At 45.0% G+C, this 19,305-nt stretch overlaps 1 protein-coding gene across 2 annotated transcripts in view; it reads right to left on the bottom strand.

The window, feature by feature from the left end:
• The window catches only part of NCOA7 (nuclear receptor coactivator 7), a 124,670-nt gene that overhangs the window by 82,177 nt on the left and 23,188 nt on the right, over positions 1–19,305 (bottom strand). For both annotated transcript variants that reach the window (XM_006139438.5, XM_006139436.5), the window contains exon 2: positions 18,283–18,412. In XM_006139438.5, the coding sequence (XP_006139500.3) occupies positions 18,283–18,332 (50 nt within the window). In that variant the 5' untranslated portion in view covers positions 18,333–18,412. The remainder of the gene's footprint in view (positions 1–18,282; positions 18,413–19,305) is intronic.

Below are 19,305 nucleotides of genomic sequence, written 5' to 3'. Positions count from 1 at the left end.
CCTGACCAGACCCCGCATCCCCTACAGCTCACCAGACCACACACCCTCACCTCCAGCTCCCTCCTGCATCCTACCACCTGTCCAGATCCTGCAGTCCTGCACACCCACTAGGTTACCTGCTTCATCCAGTAAGGGTCCCACATCTTTTTCTGTGGGTCATAAGTTCCCAACCGAAAAGGAGTTCCCCTCCCCTGCTCTAGATGCTAGTGGCACAGTTCAGGGCAAGTGCATCTGTATTCCCCCAGCCATCCTGAAAGCGTAACAGAGAAAACATATGATCTTAGCCAAAAGGCCAAGAAGTTAAAAACAACAACAAAACCCAACACTCATGCTAAAAATCTTATCAGAGATAATCCCCAACCCCAGCCTCACGATCTGGTTGTTAATTATTTAAAACCCCTAACTGTTTTTCCCTATGGCTACAATTTATAAACATCTTAGATTTAAAACCAGAACACAAGCTAGGCAGAGCAGCTATTTCTTTATACAGCTGACTGTTACCTTTGGTAATAGCTAATCAGCAGACAATGACCCTTTCCTTAGGGCATAATTTAAATGCTGAGCTCTTGCATAACCGGGGGAGGGGAGATTTACATTCGCCTTTCTAAAGGTATTTCCCAGAAATTTGTTTTACACATATTGTTCCAAAAGCCCATTTTTTCTGTCAATTTTTTAATATAGCTCTTTGAACTTTCAAGTCTTATTCCCTGCTCCCCATACTCCCGGTTAGAGAGGTTGCATGCAGTTCCATGATACATAAACTTTGCTTTTACCGCAGTGAACCCCAATGATATTTAAGTTCCGTTTTAATAACGTTTTCTAAGGATATGCAGGAAATTGCCATATTTGTTATTTATCATAACACCATCAAATATTTAACACCTACTTCTATGACTATGAAAAATGAGTCAAGAATTCACATTGATTTTGTCTATATAAACATGGTGTGCATTACTACCACAAATCTAATTAAGAAGCCAAGCCTGGAGATCTGACTGTCAGCTTTACAGACACAGTCAAAATTATTCCATATGCTATGTCTAAATGCATGAAATATAGATGTATTACTTGTATTTGATAGGGATCAAAAGCCTTGATTACCATTAGGATTCTATTATCTTAGTTGGTGTCCAAACATTCCTGCCCAGAAGGTTTACAATCTAATTTAAAACAAATAGCAAAGGGTGGGGAGTAAATATGACAAATCGAGTTTAATCTGTGTTTAGTCAATAATTCTTTTTAAATATAGAATCATAGGGTTGGAAGATATTTCAGGAGGTCATCCTGTCCAACCACCAGCTAAAAGCAGGACCAATCCCAACTAAATCATCCCTGCCAGGGTTTTGTCAATTATACAAGTCCTGTTCCTTTAAAATCAGAGGCAAAGTTGTCAATTAGTTGTCTTTTATCAGGGACAGCTAACATTGGAAGTTAATTAGCCTCACAAAAGGCTCTCTTTCAATAACAGTATCACCTCCTAGAGGGTAGAAGGAACTGTAAAACAGACTGGAAATCTTCAACTGAATACAGGAAATCTGAAAGGAACAGGTGGAGATATACAAATGATAACTGTGGGGGGGGGGGTGGGGGTGGAAAACACTCAAACTTTCTAGCTTTGTACAGTGGATACAAACAATGGATATTTCTTATGAAAGAGCAGACACTTGGATCAATACTATCTTAAAATAACCCCTTTAATATTAAAGGATCTCAGCTTATAAATCAGGAGACTGACAGAAGATGTGTCCACCTAGGAATAAGAGTATCCAGACAGAGAGGTGTACTAACATAACTATATTGGTATATTTATACTGCTTATAGGCCTGCCAGTAAGTTACCTTGTTTAGACAGCCTTAAGTGTTTGCAGGATCATAGTTTACTGGTTTAAAAAAATAGAACTGGTAAGAAAATAGTAAACATTTGTTGTAAAATGAAAAAAAAAAGGGGGGGGGGGAACAACTTTGAAAGGAACATTTTTTAAAATACTGATTTTTATACAAAAACCTAAAACTTACCAGCTTTTCATTTAAAAAATTTTTTAAAATTCACTTTCACTTGCAATTAAAATTTTCTATGAAAAAGTTCATTTTGGAAAAAAAAAAGACAATTTTCCAAGAAAATGTGTCTCAATGGAAAAGGTTTTGACTATCCTTAAAAATCAGGAATTAAATAGGGCCACAGCAGTAGCAGTATTCTGCACTAGCATATAAAATATTCTGCTTTTCTTAGCTGCATAAATTACACCCACAAGCATTTACAGGATCAGAGCCACATTTTACACTTTTAGACATGTTACCGAGGTTGGCTCTCTGTGCCTTTGGCAACATTAATACTATGAAAGCTTTCCATGGTAACAAAAATGATGCTCATTTCAAAACAAATTGAGATGCAATAAGCAACCCCTATTTTGTTTACAAAGAAAAAACTATATTTTAGTAACAATATTAGACACACTAAAAAATCTGAGACATTTTCAAAATTATGCAAAACTTTTGTGATTGAACAGCATAACATGAATTATACAATCAAAGCCTTTTTGTGCAAATACCGGTTAGAACCAAGCTGCACTAGAAACCCCAATTTTTTTTTGAAGGAAAAAACCCCACATCTTATTTAAAAAAAAAATGTTTGCCTTTGGACAGTGGCTAGGTGTGCTCCAAATTTAAACCTAAAGAACAAAACCCACCCAAATCCCAGCATGGATAAGGCAAAAATGTAGCTATTGTAAACATATGCACCAACTTCCTCTTCAGCTTGGGAGTGGTTGACCCTGCTCCTTTTCAGCCTCACTTTCACTCCACCCCTTCCTACAACCCACTGCCCCTACTCCAGGCTATGTCTCCCCACCCCTTCCTCCAAAACCCTGTCCCATCTCTGCTCCTGCCTCCATTCCACCCCTTTCTCAAGCCCGTGACCCCACCCTGCCTCTTCCTGCCCCTACCCCATCTCCTCCCTCCACCCCATCACTGCTCTTCCCTGTCCCTCCCATAGCTTCCTGAATGCCATGAATCAGCTGTCTGTGGCACTCCAGAAGTTCTGGGAGGATGGGGAGGAGTAAGTTAGTGGGCCCTCCAGTGCATAAGAGGTGTGGGGAGAGAGGGTGGAAGGGGAACTGGGAGCCGTTGGGTGCTCTGCACACAATGATTTTTCCCCATGGGTGCTCCAGCTCCGAAGAAGTCGTAACTGTTAAAATGGCAAGTGAGACTGGTTCTTTAAAAACATAGAAGGAGAAAATCTCTGTGCTTACCCTCCAAAGAGATAAACACAAGTCACATTAGGGAACCAAGAAGGCTAATAATAATGTAGGGCTTTCTGTAAGAACATTTAGTCCACAGCAAGCTGGGATGTAAATCTACCCATCCCTCGCCTGCCATGCACTAAGAACTTGTCTACATTGTCACTTTACTGCGCTGTCACTTTCTTACTCAGGGGTGTGGAAAAAACCACACTCCCAAGCGCAGCAAATTACAGCACTGTAAATCGCCACTGTAAACAGGTTCCCAGCACTGGGAGCTCTGCCTCTCCTGGAGGTAGGGTTGCCAGGTGTCTTTTATTCACCCAGACAGTCCGGTATTTTTGCCTCCTGTCCAGTAAAAAAAAATTCAGAGAATAGCAGACACCTAAAATGTCCAGTATTTTCTGATTTTTTCCCCGACCAGGAGGCAAAAATGCCGGGCACTTGGCAACTCTACAAAAACTCAGCGCTCGCCACCCTCCTGCATATCCCCCGACTCCCGGCTCCCAACCCCCCCAACCCCCATGCTTACCTGGTTTTGCAAGGCTGCCGGCACAAAATGGCTGACAACCAAGGGTAAGCAATGCTTCCCCTGGGTTTTAGTGCTCAACCTCTCCCCTGTTCCTATACCTGCACTCACTCTTAAAGAGGACATGCCATTTTATTTTAATTTTTTTTTTGGCTTAAGTCGTCTTGAGTCCTTTTTTTTTTTTTTGCTCAACAACTTTGGTCTCCCCTCCATTTTGTTTTTCCTTCAACAGAATTTTTTCCTGGTGTTTTACCTGGAGGTGGTTTACCTACAGCAGTAGGAGAGCTCTCTTCCTGCCACGGCTGTCCCTAGGACTGTACAGAGTCCAGGACACTCCCTCCGCCCCCACTCCATCCCAGGCCCCACCCTCACCCCGCCTTTACTCTGCCCCCTCTTTGTCTCTGTTCCACTCCTGCTTGGCCCTACCCCAACTCCATTCTTTCCTTCAACCCGAGCAATGAAGCCTGAGGGACTAGAAGGGGAGCCTGGAGCCGGGCAGCAGAGGTTGGGCCCACCCCCACATTCACCAGCAACAGTGGGAAGTGGAGTGACGAGACGCAGCTCGCTCCCTCGGCTCCCATCACATTGTTCCACTTCTCATCTGTGGCAACTGTGGAGGCAGTTCCATCCCTTCCCTCAAAGCCCCTCTGTAGCCAGACAGACTAACCCCCCATATCATCCATCTTATTTGCCTTCCTGAAGCATACAGGACAGAGAAGGAGCAATAATATCAGCAGAGTCTATGCTGGCTCATCTGATCCTGAGGAGCTGAAAACAGATATGTGGAGAGAGAGCGATTAAGTCAATAAGCTGGCCTCGAGGCTGCGAGAACCGCCCCGGCTGGCACCCATGTTGATTTGAACACACACACAGTCCCTGGGAGAGGAATTTCCCACTGAGAAAAGAATCCCCAGTAATTCCAATTTAGTATTCTCTCTTACAAGTGTAAATTAAGTTCACAACTCCCTTGTAAGAACTGGTCTCACAAAAGACAGACCAGCCCCATTTGGCATGACAGATAAGAAAGAGAAATACGTGACCCCTTGAGTATAAAAGATGGGTCCAGCACACACTCACTTTGAGTGTCATTCTACCCTCTACCTGCTGGTCGGGTTAGGTGTTTGACCTCCCGAGGTTCTATGGGGACGCCCACCTCGTATTTTCGTCTTTCCTAGGAATTGAGGGACCGGCCCTGGCCTGACATGCTGGAGTCGAGAGGCACAGAAGGGGGTAAAAATTGTACCTGGATGTGGTCCTCTGTCTTAAGTGTACACATAGAAAGAGTAAGCTGTTACTTGGTACCATTATTTCTATTTTTCTATCTTTATCTTCTTTGTAACCATTTTTAAGATCTATAGTTTGCTAGTAGTTAAGAAATAGAGCAATAGCCATTGCAACCATATGATTTATAAGCTTCCTCAAATAAACCTGTAACTGTTTAAGTTTTAACCTGACTCCTTCAGTTGCTGTAATAGAACCAAGCACAATTTAAAAGAACTTCACCCGGTCATAAAGGGACAGACATAGGGAGAGCTTGGGCATTTGGATCTGTGTCACTCCCAGGTGACAAGATCCATTGGAGCACCTTTTCAGCCTTTCCTAGGCTGCCCACTGTGAAGGAACCCCTGTGTTCTAGCAGCTAAAATCTAAGGTGTAATAAGCTCTTCCTATATAACGGGGCGTCTGTTGGCCTGCTGGTCACCCTCTGCGATGGGACCCCAGTCCTAGCAGTAAAAACACGGACGTTAAACCTTTTCTCGGAAACAGACACACACACACTGCCCTGACCGTCGGCTGACACCCTCCCCCGAGCGACACATCTGGGAGTTGGGGAAGCAGAGCGGACTAGGTCCTGCTGCCACCACTGGTGAGTGCAGGGGCAGGTCCAACCCCTGCTGTTAGTGCCAGGTCTTCCGGGCTGCCCTGGGCATGGGGCCCTGGACTGTTGCCCCAAACTGTCCAATGGTTGGGACAGCTCTCATAGCACTAATTGCAAACTGCACTAGCCTGTAAAAGTGCTGCTGCAGCAGTAATGCTGTGGCTGAGTACCTATGTGGAGGTCACTGTGTGTTACCACACACTAAAAGTTCCCTAGTGCATTCTAATGTCTCCTACTTTGAAACAGGAGTAGATTAAAACTTACCAGGGAACTGTTAAGTGTGGCACCTAAGAGCTCACACAGGTATTAAGTGTTCTGCAGACTAGTGTGGAGTATATTTCTACCCCAGCTTGCCATGATGTAAATAATTGTGTAGACAAGTCCTTAGGGTGATTCTCTCTTATTCAATTCAACAGCAAACACTCATTGACTTCAAGAGTGCAGCTTCAGATTCCTAAAGCACTTTCTTAAATCCTACTGAAGTCAATGGAATTTAATCACAGGCTTAAATGTAAGCACATGCTTAAGCACTTTCCTAATGTAGGGTTGTGAGGGGGTTCACTCACCACCACAGCACCCCCTGCCGTCTGTCCACGGGATTTGCTCCTTCTGCTGGCAGGGTACCTTCCCTCAGGTGGTGTTTCCCCTCTTTCCTCCAGGCCGTGGTGTTCTCTTCAGGACACTGCCCACATCAGTCATCAGGCAGTGCCCACATCAGTCTCTGAGCCCCCCTTCCGGGGGGTTGTTGTTTCTTCAACAGGCTGTGCTTCAGGCCCTTCAGTCTGGGGGTTTGCTTGGCCAGAGCTCCCCTAGCCCTGCCTTGCCTCTCTAACTCCAGGGAGCCTCCTACTCCCCCAGCAGCCAGGCTCTCACTGCCTCCCCTCCAGCAGGGGCCCATCCTCTTATATATCTCCCAGCTGGGCCCTAATCAACTAATACAGCCTCAGCTGGGACTAAACTCCCAGACCCTGCTCCAGGCTGGGGTTTGCCCTTAAAGGGCCAGTGCAGGGCGAACACCCTGTCACAAGGGTCTTTATTATTATTTATTATTATCAGGGCTTGACAAATGACAGCAAAACCTACTCGCCAGCCCCGCACTGTGCATGCACAAGACCCGCATTGCACACGCGCGCGCTGCCAGTGAACAGAGCGATCAGCTGACATCTACTTGCCATGAGTGAGTAGATTCAGTGATTTTTCGAGCCCTGATTATTATTATTATTTATTCACCACTCATAAGTACATAAGTAGAAAAAGTCAAATATTAAGATGTTATTCAGCCACTCATTAGTGGCGAGGGGCTAAAGGAAAAAGCCTTTTTATACAGACATAATATTGCACAATTGCTAGTTATAGGAGTTTTAAGCATTATACTGCAATATCTGCTGTAGGCTATTGTCAGAAACAGGATACCACAGTAGATAAACCAACGATAATGCCTACTGAAAGGTGTGTGAAATTTTTAGGGTTAGTAAATTTGAGGCAAAGGATAATATTTTGGCCCAGATATACGTTTCCATTGGATGTATTTCAGTTTCCTGCCAAAACAGGTTATTCTTGCATGCACGTAATTTACTGTTGTAGATCAAGTTGGTACGGGGGGGGGGGGGGGTCCAACTTCCCTGAATCTGTTTTCATCACCAGCTCTCCCATGGAGGTTCGTCTGCAAGGAGGCAGTTTTAAGTTCTACCAAGGGTGCCACAGGAGCCCCTGTGGAAGCTGCAATGATGAGGTGCCAAACCAACACATTCCCCCTGATAAGAGCATAAAAACTGCCATGCTGAGTCAGACCAAGGGTCCATCTAGCCCAGTATCCTGTCTTCAAACTGTGGCCAATGGCAGGCTCCCTAGAGGGACTGAACAGAACAGGTAATCATCAAGTGATCCCTCCTTCCCCTGTCACCTATTCCCAGCTTCTGGTACATCGCCTAGGATCACCCATACTTTGGCTGTGCCCCTTCCATTGCCAACACTGCCCTGTTTGAGGGACAGGTAAATCCACTATGGGGCAGTAGATTGCAGTTATATGTACAGTGACCATACGTCCCTTTTTTTCCAGGGATAGTCCTGAATTTAAGGGTTCTGTCCTGGTGTCCCAAAAAAGGAAGCAAATGTCCTGGAAAACCCGTTGGATCCGGCTACAAACAGCACTGCCATTTCCCCCCCTCTCTGGGACACCCTCGCAGACACCCAGCACTAGCGCAGCACAGCAGCAATGCCCCACCTCCACACCATAGTGTCCGGAGCGCTAAGTTCCCCTGCAGCACGCACTGCTGTCCACCCCCCTTCCCTCCTGCTGCAGGACTGCCTCCGTCGTACGCTGCCAGCCCAGCCTCCTCCATCCACAGGAGGCCGCCAGAGGGGGAGGAGTGCTGCTCGGAGCCGGTGAGCCGCTCCTGGGAGCTGCCACCAGAGTCCCGGCAGAGACTGTAAAGAGCCCCGCTAGAGTGCTGCTGAACGGGGTACGTTCGGGATCTGCCGGTGCGCTCTCTACAAGGCTCTTTCTCTTCCTGCCCCATCCCACCCCGCTGGAGGAGCGGCAGTCCACAGACCTGCTCTCATAGCCGTGCTCCGCAAGCCAGGTCTAGCGGGATGGGGGTTTCCCCTCCCCCTGTGTTCCTGCTAATGGGAGCCAAAGCTGGTGCGGGGACTGCAGTAAAATTAGCACCATGGGTGGCCCAGCTCCAGGCCTGGCAAGTGGTCCTGCCCTGGAAGTACCTGGGGCTGGGGCAGCGGAGACTTCTGGGGCCCAACCACAGATTCCAGCCCCGCAAACTAGAAGGCAGAAGGTGGTGATGGGGCAGGGGGAAAACTAGGGGGAAGGGGAGTGGGAGAAGAAGGGGCTTGTGCTGAGGGGAGGGGGGCAGAGTAGGAGAAGAAAGAGGAAGGCATCAAGAGACAGGGTGGAGGAGTAACAAATGCCAGAGGGCCAAGTGGAGACAATGAGGAAAAGGGCAGGAGCAGAAAGGGGAGGTGTCAGTGGGGGTGGGAGGGTGGAGGGGACAGGGTGATGCTGGGAGAGGGGAGGGGCACTGGGGGCAAGAGGAGAGAGGGGGAGGTGCTGGGAGAAGGGTTGAAAAGAGGTGGGCATGAGGAAGGTGGAGATGGAGCAAGTCATGTGTGAGGGCACAGAGTGGCATGAGGGGAACTGGGGTAAAGGGTGGTGAAGAGATGGGCATCAGGGAAAAAGAGGGCAAGGGGAGCAAGGGCAGCGAGTGAAGGAGGAGGCACCAGGAGAGTGCAGGGGTAAGGGAAGGTGCAGGTGCCAGAGGATTCTGGGGGTGAAGCAGAAGGGCAGACACCTGCAGGGGAGGGACCAGTACCAGAGGAGAGAGTCAGGGCAGGTGTGTAGAGGGAGGTGTTAGGATAGGAGATGAGGAGGGGTAGCAACACATGATCAGAGTGGGGCTACTGGAGGAGTAGGCACAGGGGGGAGAGAAGGGCTGGTGCAGGGGGGCAGGTCCCATGAGGGCTGAGGGCAGTGAGAAGAGCAGGAGTCAGGACAGCAGAGGAGGATAAGGGGGGCAGCAGGCACCAGGGGAGCTGATGGAGTAAAGGGAAGAAACAGGGCAGCAGAGGGAAAAGGTAGAGGTTTATAAGATATTTATTAACAACTTGGGTGCCACAGTGGCACATCCAAACAAGCCACATGAACTCAGTACTGGTGCACCACACAAAATTCATTCTGCTCATGGGAGGAAATTCTTAGAGGGAACACTTCCCCCAGCCTTCCCCCTGCTCCTCCCCTCTTCCAGCCATCCAAACATCAGGGCTGGAGCCTGGGTGAGCTATGTCTATGGTGACCATATTTTCTGACCCAAAATTAGGGACACATTAGCCATATCCCCAAACCCATTTAGCCATGCTCACCTGCCACTGGAAGTCCCACCCCTGGGGTAGTACTTCCAAGGTCGAGATAGGCACATGACCGGAAGTCATGCTGCTCAGAACAGAGAAAACAATCATTTAATTGGTCACTTGTCTCACCTGGCAGGATGTCAAGATCACGAACTTTCACAAAAATATCTTACTAAGATAGGAACAACCTTTTGATCTTTGTGGTTAGATGAATCTACCATAACAGTGAGACACAAAGTTTCGCCTAATTCCCGCTGCAAAATTTGGAGCAAGAATGTTTTTCACAATTGCTTCACTTTTTGTTTGTGCTGACGAAAATTTAGGCACAAACAATGTAGAAATTAGTATAGAGGTGTAATCTAAAGATCTGAAACTGTGATTGTGTTTTACAGTATGATATGCAATTACTGTTTCCTTTGCCACAAGCTCCTTTTTAACAGAATCATCTTTTATAATACATTTCTTCATTGAAGCACTGGAAGCTACAGAGCGGACAGTTAACTGAAGTTTCTTTGATTGAATATGTGCAGTGACATCAAATTTCCTGTCATGAGCAACATTTATCTCACTACTACATTGGGTGCAAAATGTTATGTGTAGATTGTCACGTTTCTTTAAAAAAAAGGATATTCCTTTTGCACAGCCTCAGTAAAAGTGCACATTCTTTTCTTTGCATTCATTTTGACACTAAAATAAAATTTTACAATTAAATTAGTTGGCCAGGTGTCACGTTACTGGATTTTGAGGGGAGCAGCCAGATCTCTGCTGCACCCATAGGTGGGGGTGATGGCCCCAGAAAATGGTATAAAAGGGGGGCCATGTGGGGTGTTGAATAGAAGCTTACTGTCTGCTAATCCTATGTACGCTGTTCATGTGTTTGTATAATGTCTGTGTGTGCAATTATAAGCATGTACTTGTACGGATACTGAATATTTCCCTGCATGTGGTTGAGCATTGGGCAGGGCCCGGCCTATGGACATGCTAAGCCGCGAGGCCCTGTGGGACAATGGCACTCAATGGGCCAAGGACACACCTAAAGAATGAGTGGTGACTCATACCTAAGGGCTACCAGCAGGCAACACAGGAATAGGGTGGACCAGGTGATCTGCTATAGCCAAGAAGAGACCAGGAAGGAGGGATAAATAGGCCATGTGGTGGTCTCCATCTTGGTTCTCAGCTCAGCACTTCATCCCAGAGGCAGCAGTGCAGGGATCGAAGAGCGGGAAAGACCTGTGAACCCATCCTGATTCTAGGATGAGCAACAAGGACTTTTAAACCAGCAGCTGTTACATTTCTGCTAGAGCCTGCATCGAGGACTGGGAGATTCGATGCATGTAATGTATGATTCTTTAGAAACCTTACTCTCATGCTTTTCTTTCTTGTGATAATAAACCTTTAGTTGTTAGATGCTAAAGGATTGGCCCAGCGTGATTTGTGGGTAAGGTCCAAAGGGTAAATTGACCAGGGATCTGTGGCTGGTTTCTTGGAACCGGACAGAACTTGTTCAGGGTAGGTGGGATTGGGTGCTAGGACCCCCCACCTGTGTATGAGGCCCGGGGCCATCTAGGGCACGGATATTGCTGGGGTGTCAGAGGAATTTTGCTCATGAGGCTTCAGGCAGGCTGCTGAAGCACTCTGTGGGACTGGTTTGTGGCCTGTTTGGAGAGGTCACCAGTCAGGGGGCTGTAAGGAGCCCCGAATTTAAGCAATTCACCCTGAGCAGACACCCTCAGCTATGCCCCGTCACACCAGGCTTCATTTTTAGATAAAATATTATGTCCAACACAAAATGTTTCAGCGTTGTCTTTATTTATGGGAGGGGTGGAGAACCTGTTTTGGGACAGGGGCTACTGACCCACAGAAAATCAGTTGGGGGCCACACAAGCGAGATGCAAAAAAACAACCCCTCCAACCTCCCCCAAGCCTCACTGATGTGGCCCCAACTGAGACACATCACGCCCCTGGCACTCCAGCCCATGGAGCGGGGGAGGGTAGGTAGGACTGAGGTTCAAGGACTCAGGCCAGATTAACTCTTCTGGGTTCTAGGGTTAGTGGATTTTGTGGGCCCCTCTACACTCTGAAGCGGGGCCAAAAATGAGGAATCCGGTGCATGGGACAAGGCCACCAGTGATTGGGATAGGAATGGGGGGGGGGGGGGCAGAATCTGGGTGGAAAGTAGGGTATAAGAGCAAGCTGGAGGTAGGTGCCTGACCAGAAGGGAGGGGGCAGGAGACTGGTGATGTCTGGCCAAGGGGAGGAGGTGCTGATGGGGGTTTGGCCAGGGAGCAGTGGCAGAGTCCTGGTGGGTGTCTGGCATGGGGGCATCAGCAGGATGCTGGTGGTGGTCTGGCCTGGGGGCTGGTGAGAGGTCTAGCCAGGAGGAGAGGGCAGAGTGGTGGTGGTGGTTTGGCCAGGGGAGGGGGCAGAGTGCTGAGGGGGCGGGTCTAGCCAGGGAGCAGCGGCAAGGTGCTGATAGAGTCTAACCAGGGGGAGGGAGCAGAGTGCTGGTGGGGGTCTGGCCAGGAGGCAAGGGCAGGAGCAGCTTGGCTAGTACCTGTGAGTCTCAGCTGGCGTGGTCCCATGCAGCTCTGCCTTTTAAATCTGAGACCCACATGGCTCTTACTAAGTTTAAAACGCATAGAGAATCAGTTCTTTCCCATCTGGCTGCTGCTCTGCTCTTTAAACTTAGCAAGAGCCAGGCAGCTCTTCTTAGATTTAAAAGGCAGAGATGTGCGGGACGGGGAATCATTCCTGATTCCCAGCTACAGCTGTGCTGCCACTCTGCCTTTTAATCCTAGTAAGAGGCGCAGAAAAGAGAGGGGGAGGGGAAACAGCAGCATGCAGCACTTCTAGCTGCGATGCTGTTTCTGGGACTTTTTCAGGAGCTTGGGGTACCAGGACAGTAGACTGAAATCAGGGACTGTCCCAGATCTTCGGGGCTGTATGGTCAGCATAGCTACAGCTGCACAGCTGAGGGTCCCAGCAACACCCAAAATCCTGCCCACCACCAGCCAGTTTCTTACAGATGAACCACACTAGGATGCACTGACTTACTTACACATTTGCCCTGAGCACAGCAAGTTATAGCACTATAAAGAATAAATCATGTCAAACCAATGTGAAAACTTTCTTTGATAGGATAACGAGTCTTGTGGATAAGGAAGAAGCGGTGGACGTAGTATACATAGACTTTTGTAAGGCATTTGATACGGTCTCGCATGATATTCTTATCAATAAAATTAGGCAAATACAACTTAGATGGGGCTACTATAAGGTGGGTGCATAACTGGCTGGATAACTGTTCTCAGAAAGTAGTTATTAACGATTCACAATCCTGCTGGAAGGGCATAACAAGTGGTGTTCCACATGGATCTGTTTTGGGACTGGTTCTCTTCAATATCTTCAATATCTGCCCAGGCAGTTGGAGCTGGCGCGGTCCCTGGACTTTCCCCACCCCCCCTGCCTCCCCGCACAGGAAGCAAGGGGAAGGAAGTCGCCGGCATGGCACAGAGCTGGCTTCAGGAAACTCATCGGCTCTTTGGGGAAAGGGGAGCAGCCGGCGCACTTCCTGAAAGCCCGGAAGTGGCGCGCAGCTACGGGACTTCCCCCCACCCTGCAGGAAGCCAGCTGGAAGTAGTGTCAGTGGGGACTTCTTAGGGGTGGAAGGATATGGGGGGCGTGGCCTCAAATGCCTCACGATCTACTGGTCGAACCCCACCCATCAACCAGTGGATCGGGATCAACGGGTTGATGACCATGGCTCTAGATGGTACTGGGTCCTGCTATGAGGGCAGGGGACTGTACTCAATGACTTCTTGAGGTCCCTTTCAGTTCTAGAGTTCTATGATTCTATAAAGCACCAATATATACAGGCTCCCAGCACTGTTAGCTACTCCCCTTGTGAAGGTGGTTTGGCTCCAGTGCTGCCATGAGGACACTGCTGTGGCTGGACTTTAAACTTGGCAGTGTAGACAAAGCCAGAGTATCACCCGAGGCTGAAACCTGAGCTGCAGGGATTCAAATCTCCAGCTGAGGGGAGGTAAGACTCTTGAGTTAATTTAATTTACTATGGGAGCACAGGAAAGGTCAACATTCCACTCTCCTATCAGTTGAATGCAGGGTAGATGACCCCAAGTTTTAGCTTCCTGCAGTACCACATTCACAGTTCTAAAGTTTGCAAAGTCCTCCAGAAAGAGGGACATCAGGACCAAATCATTCGAACATGGGAAGAAATATCAAACAAGGAGAACTTGATGTTGATTTTATATATCACAGAGCGCAGTAAAAGATATTGGGATGATTTGGAGATTTGATTTGGTTTACAATTCACCTTTCATGCCTCTTCCTATTAGGTTGTTATCAAAGCACTACCAAAGCTTGTATGCAACTGCAAATGTTGCTATGTAAGTTGTGACTTCTCAAAACATTTGATGAGAGGTTATTAACATCCACAAACAAAAGAAATAAGGCCCCCAAAACACCCTAACTCTGTACTACTAAATGTTTATTTATTAAGTTGCTATTTCTCAATGTTGGATGTAAACAGCATCAGCTTGAATTTAAATCTTACTGAAGTCAATAGAATTGTTTGTGAGGGTTCCCTAATGCAGATTGGCTGCACCTAGTTTTCTGAAAGGTTCAGTTTATAGTTGACTGGAAAAACTATTTTCAAAACTTAAAATAATAAAACTGCAATATTTTAAAAATAAAATCTTAGATTCTGCAGAATACAAAAAGGGACTAAAAGGGAATCAGATCTTGCCCTATTGTTTTCTGCTGCTCTCCCTTACATGCTGAAAGCCATTAAGATTCCCAAGGACAGGAATAGTTAAATTGTGCAATATTACTTAACTTTCAAGGTTTCCTGAGATAGCTCTTAGATTCTTCCAATAGTGGAGAAAAATGAAGACATAATATATTATGACTACCATTCCACCAGCTGTTATCAGAACTGTACAGACTTCTGCACCAATGTTGCATTATGTACACTGTTTACACAGTGAAGGAGGGACAAGTTCAGTTTTTTCTAATGCTTTCTTTTTAAAGACAGATAAGTCACTAAAGGTTCTATTCAGAAAGGCATATATAAGGTCATTGCATGCGTACTGCATAACAAGTTAGTACAGCACATTTCTTTCAGGATAAACAATTAGTGAAAATCAGCTATGAAATCTCTAAATGTTCTACCGTATGTTTTGGAATTAAGTAAGCAAAACAATTTTTACACTATTTATAATGGTGCCCCAACAGAATTCAAAACACTTGTCATTCTAACTCTCTCCCTTATTCTCTTTGCTAAAATCTCTTTTCATTAAACTTGGGACTATTCTCTGGTCTTTCTTCCTTCTTAAGTATGTCTATACTGTAGCGCAGGGCTACTCAACTTTGAAAGCCCCGGAGGCCACAATGATACTCACAGCACATGCCACGAGCTGCAACTTTAGTGCAGTTGCATATAGATGCAAACATATATGCAAATAGATTCCTTCACACTGACAGGCAAGAATACAAAGATTAAGGGAAGATCATACAACACAAAGGCCCCATTCAAGTCAGTTCTGTTGATATTAATAAAATGCAATATTTAGCCACCCGCAGGCTGTGTGTTGAGCCCCATGTAAACCCAAACCGCACCGTGGGCCATGGCCGCAGGCCGCGTGTTGAGTAGCCCTGCTGTAGCGCATGTCATATGCTGCTGTGACGCAGGCAGCGTAATCACTCTTTATCACCAGGGGAAAGCTCTCCCAGTGATTTAAAAAAACAAAACAAAACCACACACACACTGAATGGTAGCTTTATTGCCAGGAGCGCAGTCTATATTGGCACTTTTCAACATTAATGGTTAATTACCCATACTGTGGAAATAATGCAAACATTTAAAGTCTCAGTATGCCTAGTTTCAATTCCAGCCACTGGATTGCATTATATAGACTAGACTGATAAGTCCTTTATCAAATATTTGATTTCCCATGAAGGTATTGACTGTGATCTAGTCACTCCTTCACTTTCTTTTTGTTAAGGTAAATTAATTGAGCTCCTTTAATCTATCACCATAAGACAAGTTTTCTAATCCTTTAAAATAATTCTCGTGGCTCTTCTCTGAATCCTCTCCAACTTATCAAGATTCTTCTTGAATTACAGATGCTAAAATACCATAGCATTCCAGCAGCAATTTCACCAGAGCCAAATAAAGTAACATCTCTATTCCTGCTGAAGGAGAGAAATACTGCCACAATCACCACTGTGAAACATACCAACGTTTTCAAAGCTGAAGCTCTCAAAATACCACCACTCTGAACTTCCATACTGCTATTATTTCTACATCCCATCTCTCACTTGCCTTAGGGTTTGGCTGAACCGCAACAAAAATTATTGTACCTTTTCCGCCATTCCTGCTATTAAGGAGAGTACCTACTTTATTACATGTCCACAAAACACCTAGTGCAGTTTTTAGTGCAGTTGGTTAGCAACAATTCAGCTTAGCAGAATTTAACTTTTTATAATTCAATAGATATCAATGTTTATTTAAAAATATGTATTTAAATTTTAATAATTATGAAACATTCTGTGAGTAAGCATCTTTCCTGATTTTTACCATCCATTCAATGTGCAGCAGCAGTCAAAAAAGCAAATAGAATGTTAGGAATCATTAAAAAAGGGATAGAGAATAAGACAGAGAATATCTTATTGCCTCAATATAAAACCATGGTACGCCCACATCTTGAATACTATGTACAGATGTGGTTGCCTCATCTCAAAAAATTGGCACTGGAAAAGGTTCAGAAAAGGACCACAAAAATGATTAGGGGTTTGGAACGGGTCCCATATGAAGAGAGATTAAAAAGACTGGAACTTTTCATCTTAGAAAAGAAGAGACCAAGGGGGGATATGGTAGAGGTCTATAAAATCTTGACTGGTGTGGAAAAAGTGAATAAGGAAAAGTTATTTACTTGTTCCCATAACATAAGAACTAGGGGGTCTCCAAATGAAATTAATACGTGACAGGTTTAAAACAAACAAGAGGATGTTTTTCTTTATGCAGTGCACGGTCAGCCTGTGGAACTCCTTGTCAGAGGAGGTTATGAAGACCAGGACTTTAACAGGGTTCAAGAAAGAATTAGATAAATTCATGGAGGTTAGGCCCATCAATGGCTATTAGCCAGGATGGGTAGGAATGGTGTCCCTAGCCTGTCAGAGGCTGGAAATGGGTGACAGGAGAGGGATTGCTTGAAGATTCCCTGTTCTATTCCCTCCCTCTTGGGCATCTGGCATTCTCCACTGTCAGAAGACAAGATATTGGATTAGATAGATCTTTGATCTGACCCAGCATGGCTGTGCTTATGTTCTTATCAATTTTCAGAGTTGCAAGAAAATAGAAGGGAAGGACAATAATTATTTTGTGTCTATAGATGTTGAGATTCAAAAAGGTAAAACTTTATAAACACTAAATCACAAACTGCCAATGTCAAAATATACCAGGTAAACATACTTAAATGCAGCACTTTTGTTACTATATCAGTGGCACAGACAACCTCCGTGGGCCTCTGGGCAAGGTGTGTGGGGTAGCCCCACACTCCCAAAAAGGACAGTGCTGAGGACTTCAGTTTGTCCCCAAGCATCCTTCAGCAATGCCAAGAGCGCGCTTTCCACCCCACTCCCCCAAACCCTGAGTGAACATGGTGCTCCAGCAGCAATTTAAACAGCCTGGGGCTCCAGCTGCCACCACTCTTGTGGTAGCAGTGATGGCATCTGGAATCTTAGGCCCCTTTGAATCACCAGGCCCTGGGGCAACTGCCCCCTTTGCCTACTTCCCCACTCCATTACCATGCCTATCTGTCAATTTTGACTATGATGGACAGAAATATTTTTTCATTGTTTTTTATACAGTGAAACGGATGTTTGCTGATAGCAATCTAGTCCTTCTAACCCTAACAATAATTAAGAACAGACTGGACAAGCAAATACAAAAGCACCACTGTGGTGGATTTTCCTTCCCAGTAATATTACAGCAATTATTTTTGTAACTTTGTTTGAAAGCAAAAGGAAGACTTGTACTCTCACATTTTTCAAGAAGACTAACTGAGCTTTGGTACTGTTTCTCCCATACAGCTCATCATGGATAACTATTTATAGAAATACCTATTATGTTAACCAAGGTTTCATTTCCCTGCATTTTTATCCTTAAAAAAAAAATCACATGCCATGGCTCCAAAATAATAAAAGTAGTTGGTAAAAATCCAATGTTGTCTTTATAAATATTAGTGTAGGCTAACTATTAGGATAGTTTATAAGTTTTAGCACAAGAACATGATCTCACTTTTCAAATTAAGGTGATGGTCTCCCCTAACTTACCCACTGGCATACGAGAATGTACTGCTGAATCATTGTCTCTTTAGGAATCTGAAAATAACAGATTTCTGTCGTGTTGCAGATTTGCAAGTCACTGCAGCTTGATCCACTTCACAGAAGCCAGGCAAATTATTAATATAAAATTCAGAGCATTTCACAATTAAGTTCAGTAACAGCTCTGTACTGTAAATAACATTTATAACTGGTATTGCAATGCAGCCTCCATTACCCAGAGACAGCAGGGATAGAACAACAAATAATTAGTCAAACACAAGGGGGAAAATGCAGAGGAAAAATCCAGCTCCCACTGAGGTAGCTGTAGATTCACAATACACAACATTATAATTTTAAAATGTGAAATACAAGCCCATTTCCGATGGCAAAGTCCACAGGCACATTTTTATCAGCACTGAAATAATCATGTACACTTACCGGGCAAAATAGCCTTGTCTCCGCTCCTTCTTCTCCTCTTTATTCTCCATAGTAAACAGTGAAAAGTGCCAGGTGAGAGTTCGGGGTGTGTTGCTCTTTTTCACAGTGCCTCATACCCAAGTATAGTTCCCTGTATTTATCATTAAAAAAAAGGAAGTACATAAATTAAAAAGTCAATAATGTCTGCAGCAATTCACAATGCGGAGATTATGTACATAGCCCCATGACAAATGGCACAAACTTTAACCAGTGAAAACATGTCACATGATACAGACCTATTGTACTAAAAACACAAGAGAATGAATATGGTTTAGCAAGTCTCTATAGAAAAATTGTATCTGAGATTTGTTTTTGTTCCTTTTTTTATGAAAGCGAATCAGAGGAAATCATTCTGAAGAGAGTTTTATATGAAAATCAGTGTCAGCATTTACAGTGGCATACTACAGGGGATTAATTCAAAGCACTATAACACTTTCTTAACAGCTTGTAAAATATTTTATCCTTTACAAATTTGTAAATGGATTGTATACACCAAAAAAATCCCACCATTCTTTTGTTTCCTAGTTGTGACTATGATAATCTGAAACTGCCTAAAATTCCTCTGAGAAGCAAAACTTGAAATAATAATTTAATTTACACTTACAGAAAATGCTGATAAAAGTAACAAATCAAAAAGTTTGAGTAGGGGCCCCCTGAAAATTCAACTTGAAATAGTGAAAAAGCAATCTGCATTTCTTGTAATGGCACAGATACTGTTTTTCATGCCTCATGAAACCAATAAGGAAAATCACAAATCAAGACGGTACTCTGCTTGCAAATGAATTGTATCTACCTTGAATAAGAAACAAGATGACATTAAACAAGGGGGAGAGAGAGAGAACGCTGGAGAGTAGGGATAAGGTCCAGAGTGACCTAGACAAATTAGAGGATTGGGCCAAAAGAAATCTAATCAGGTTCAACAAGTGCAGAGTTTTGAACTTGGAATGGAAGAATCACAAGCACTGCTACAGGCTGGGGACTGAC

The sequence above is a fragment of the Pelodiscus sinensis genome, chromosome 3 (assembly GCF_052426305.1).
Source record: "Pelodiscus sinensis isolate ZL-2025 chromosome 3, ASM5242630v1, whole genome shotgun sequence".
NCBI classification, from domain to species: Eukaryota; Metazoa; Chordata; order Testudines; family Trionychidae; genus Pelodiscus; species Pelodiscus sinensis.
This window is presented reverse-complemented; position numbering and strand designations above follow the sequence as displayed.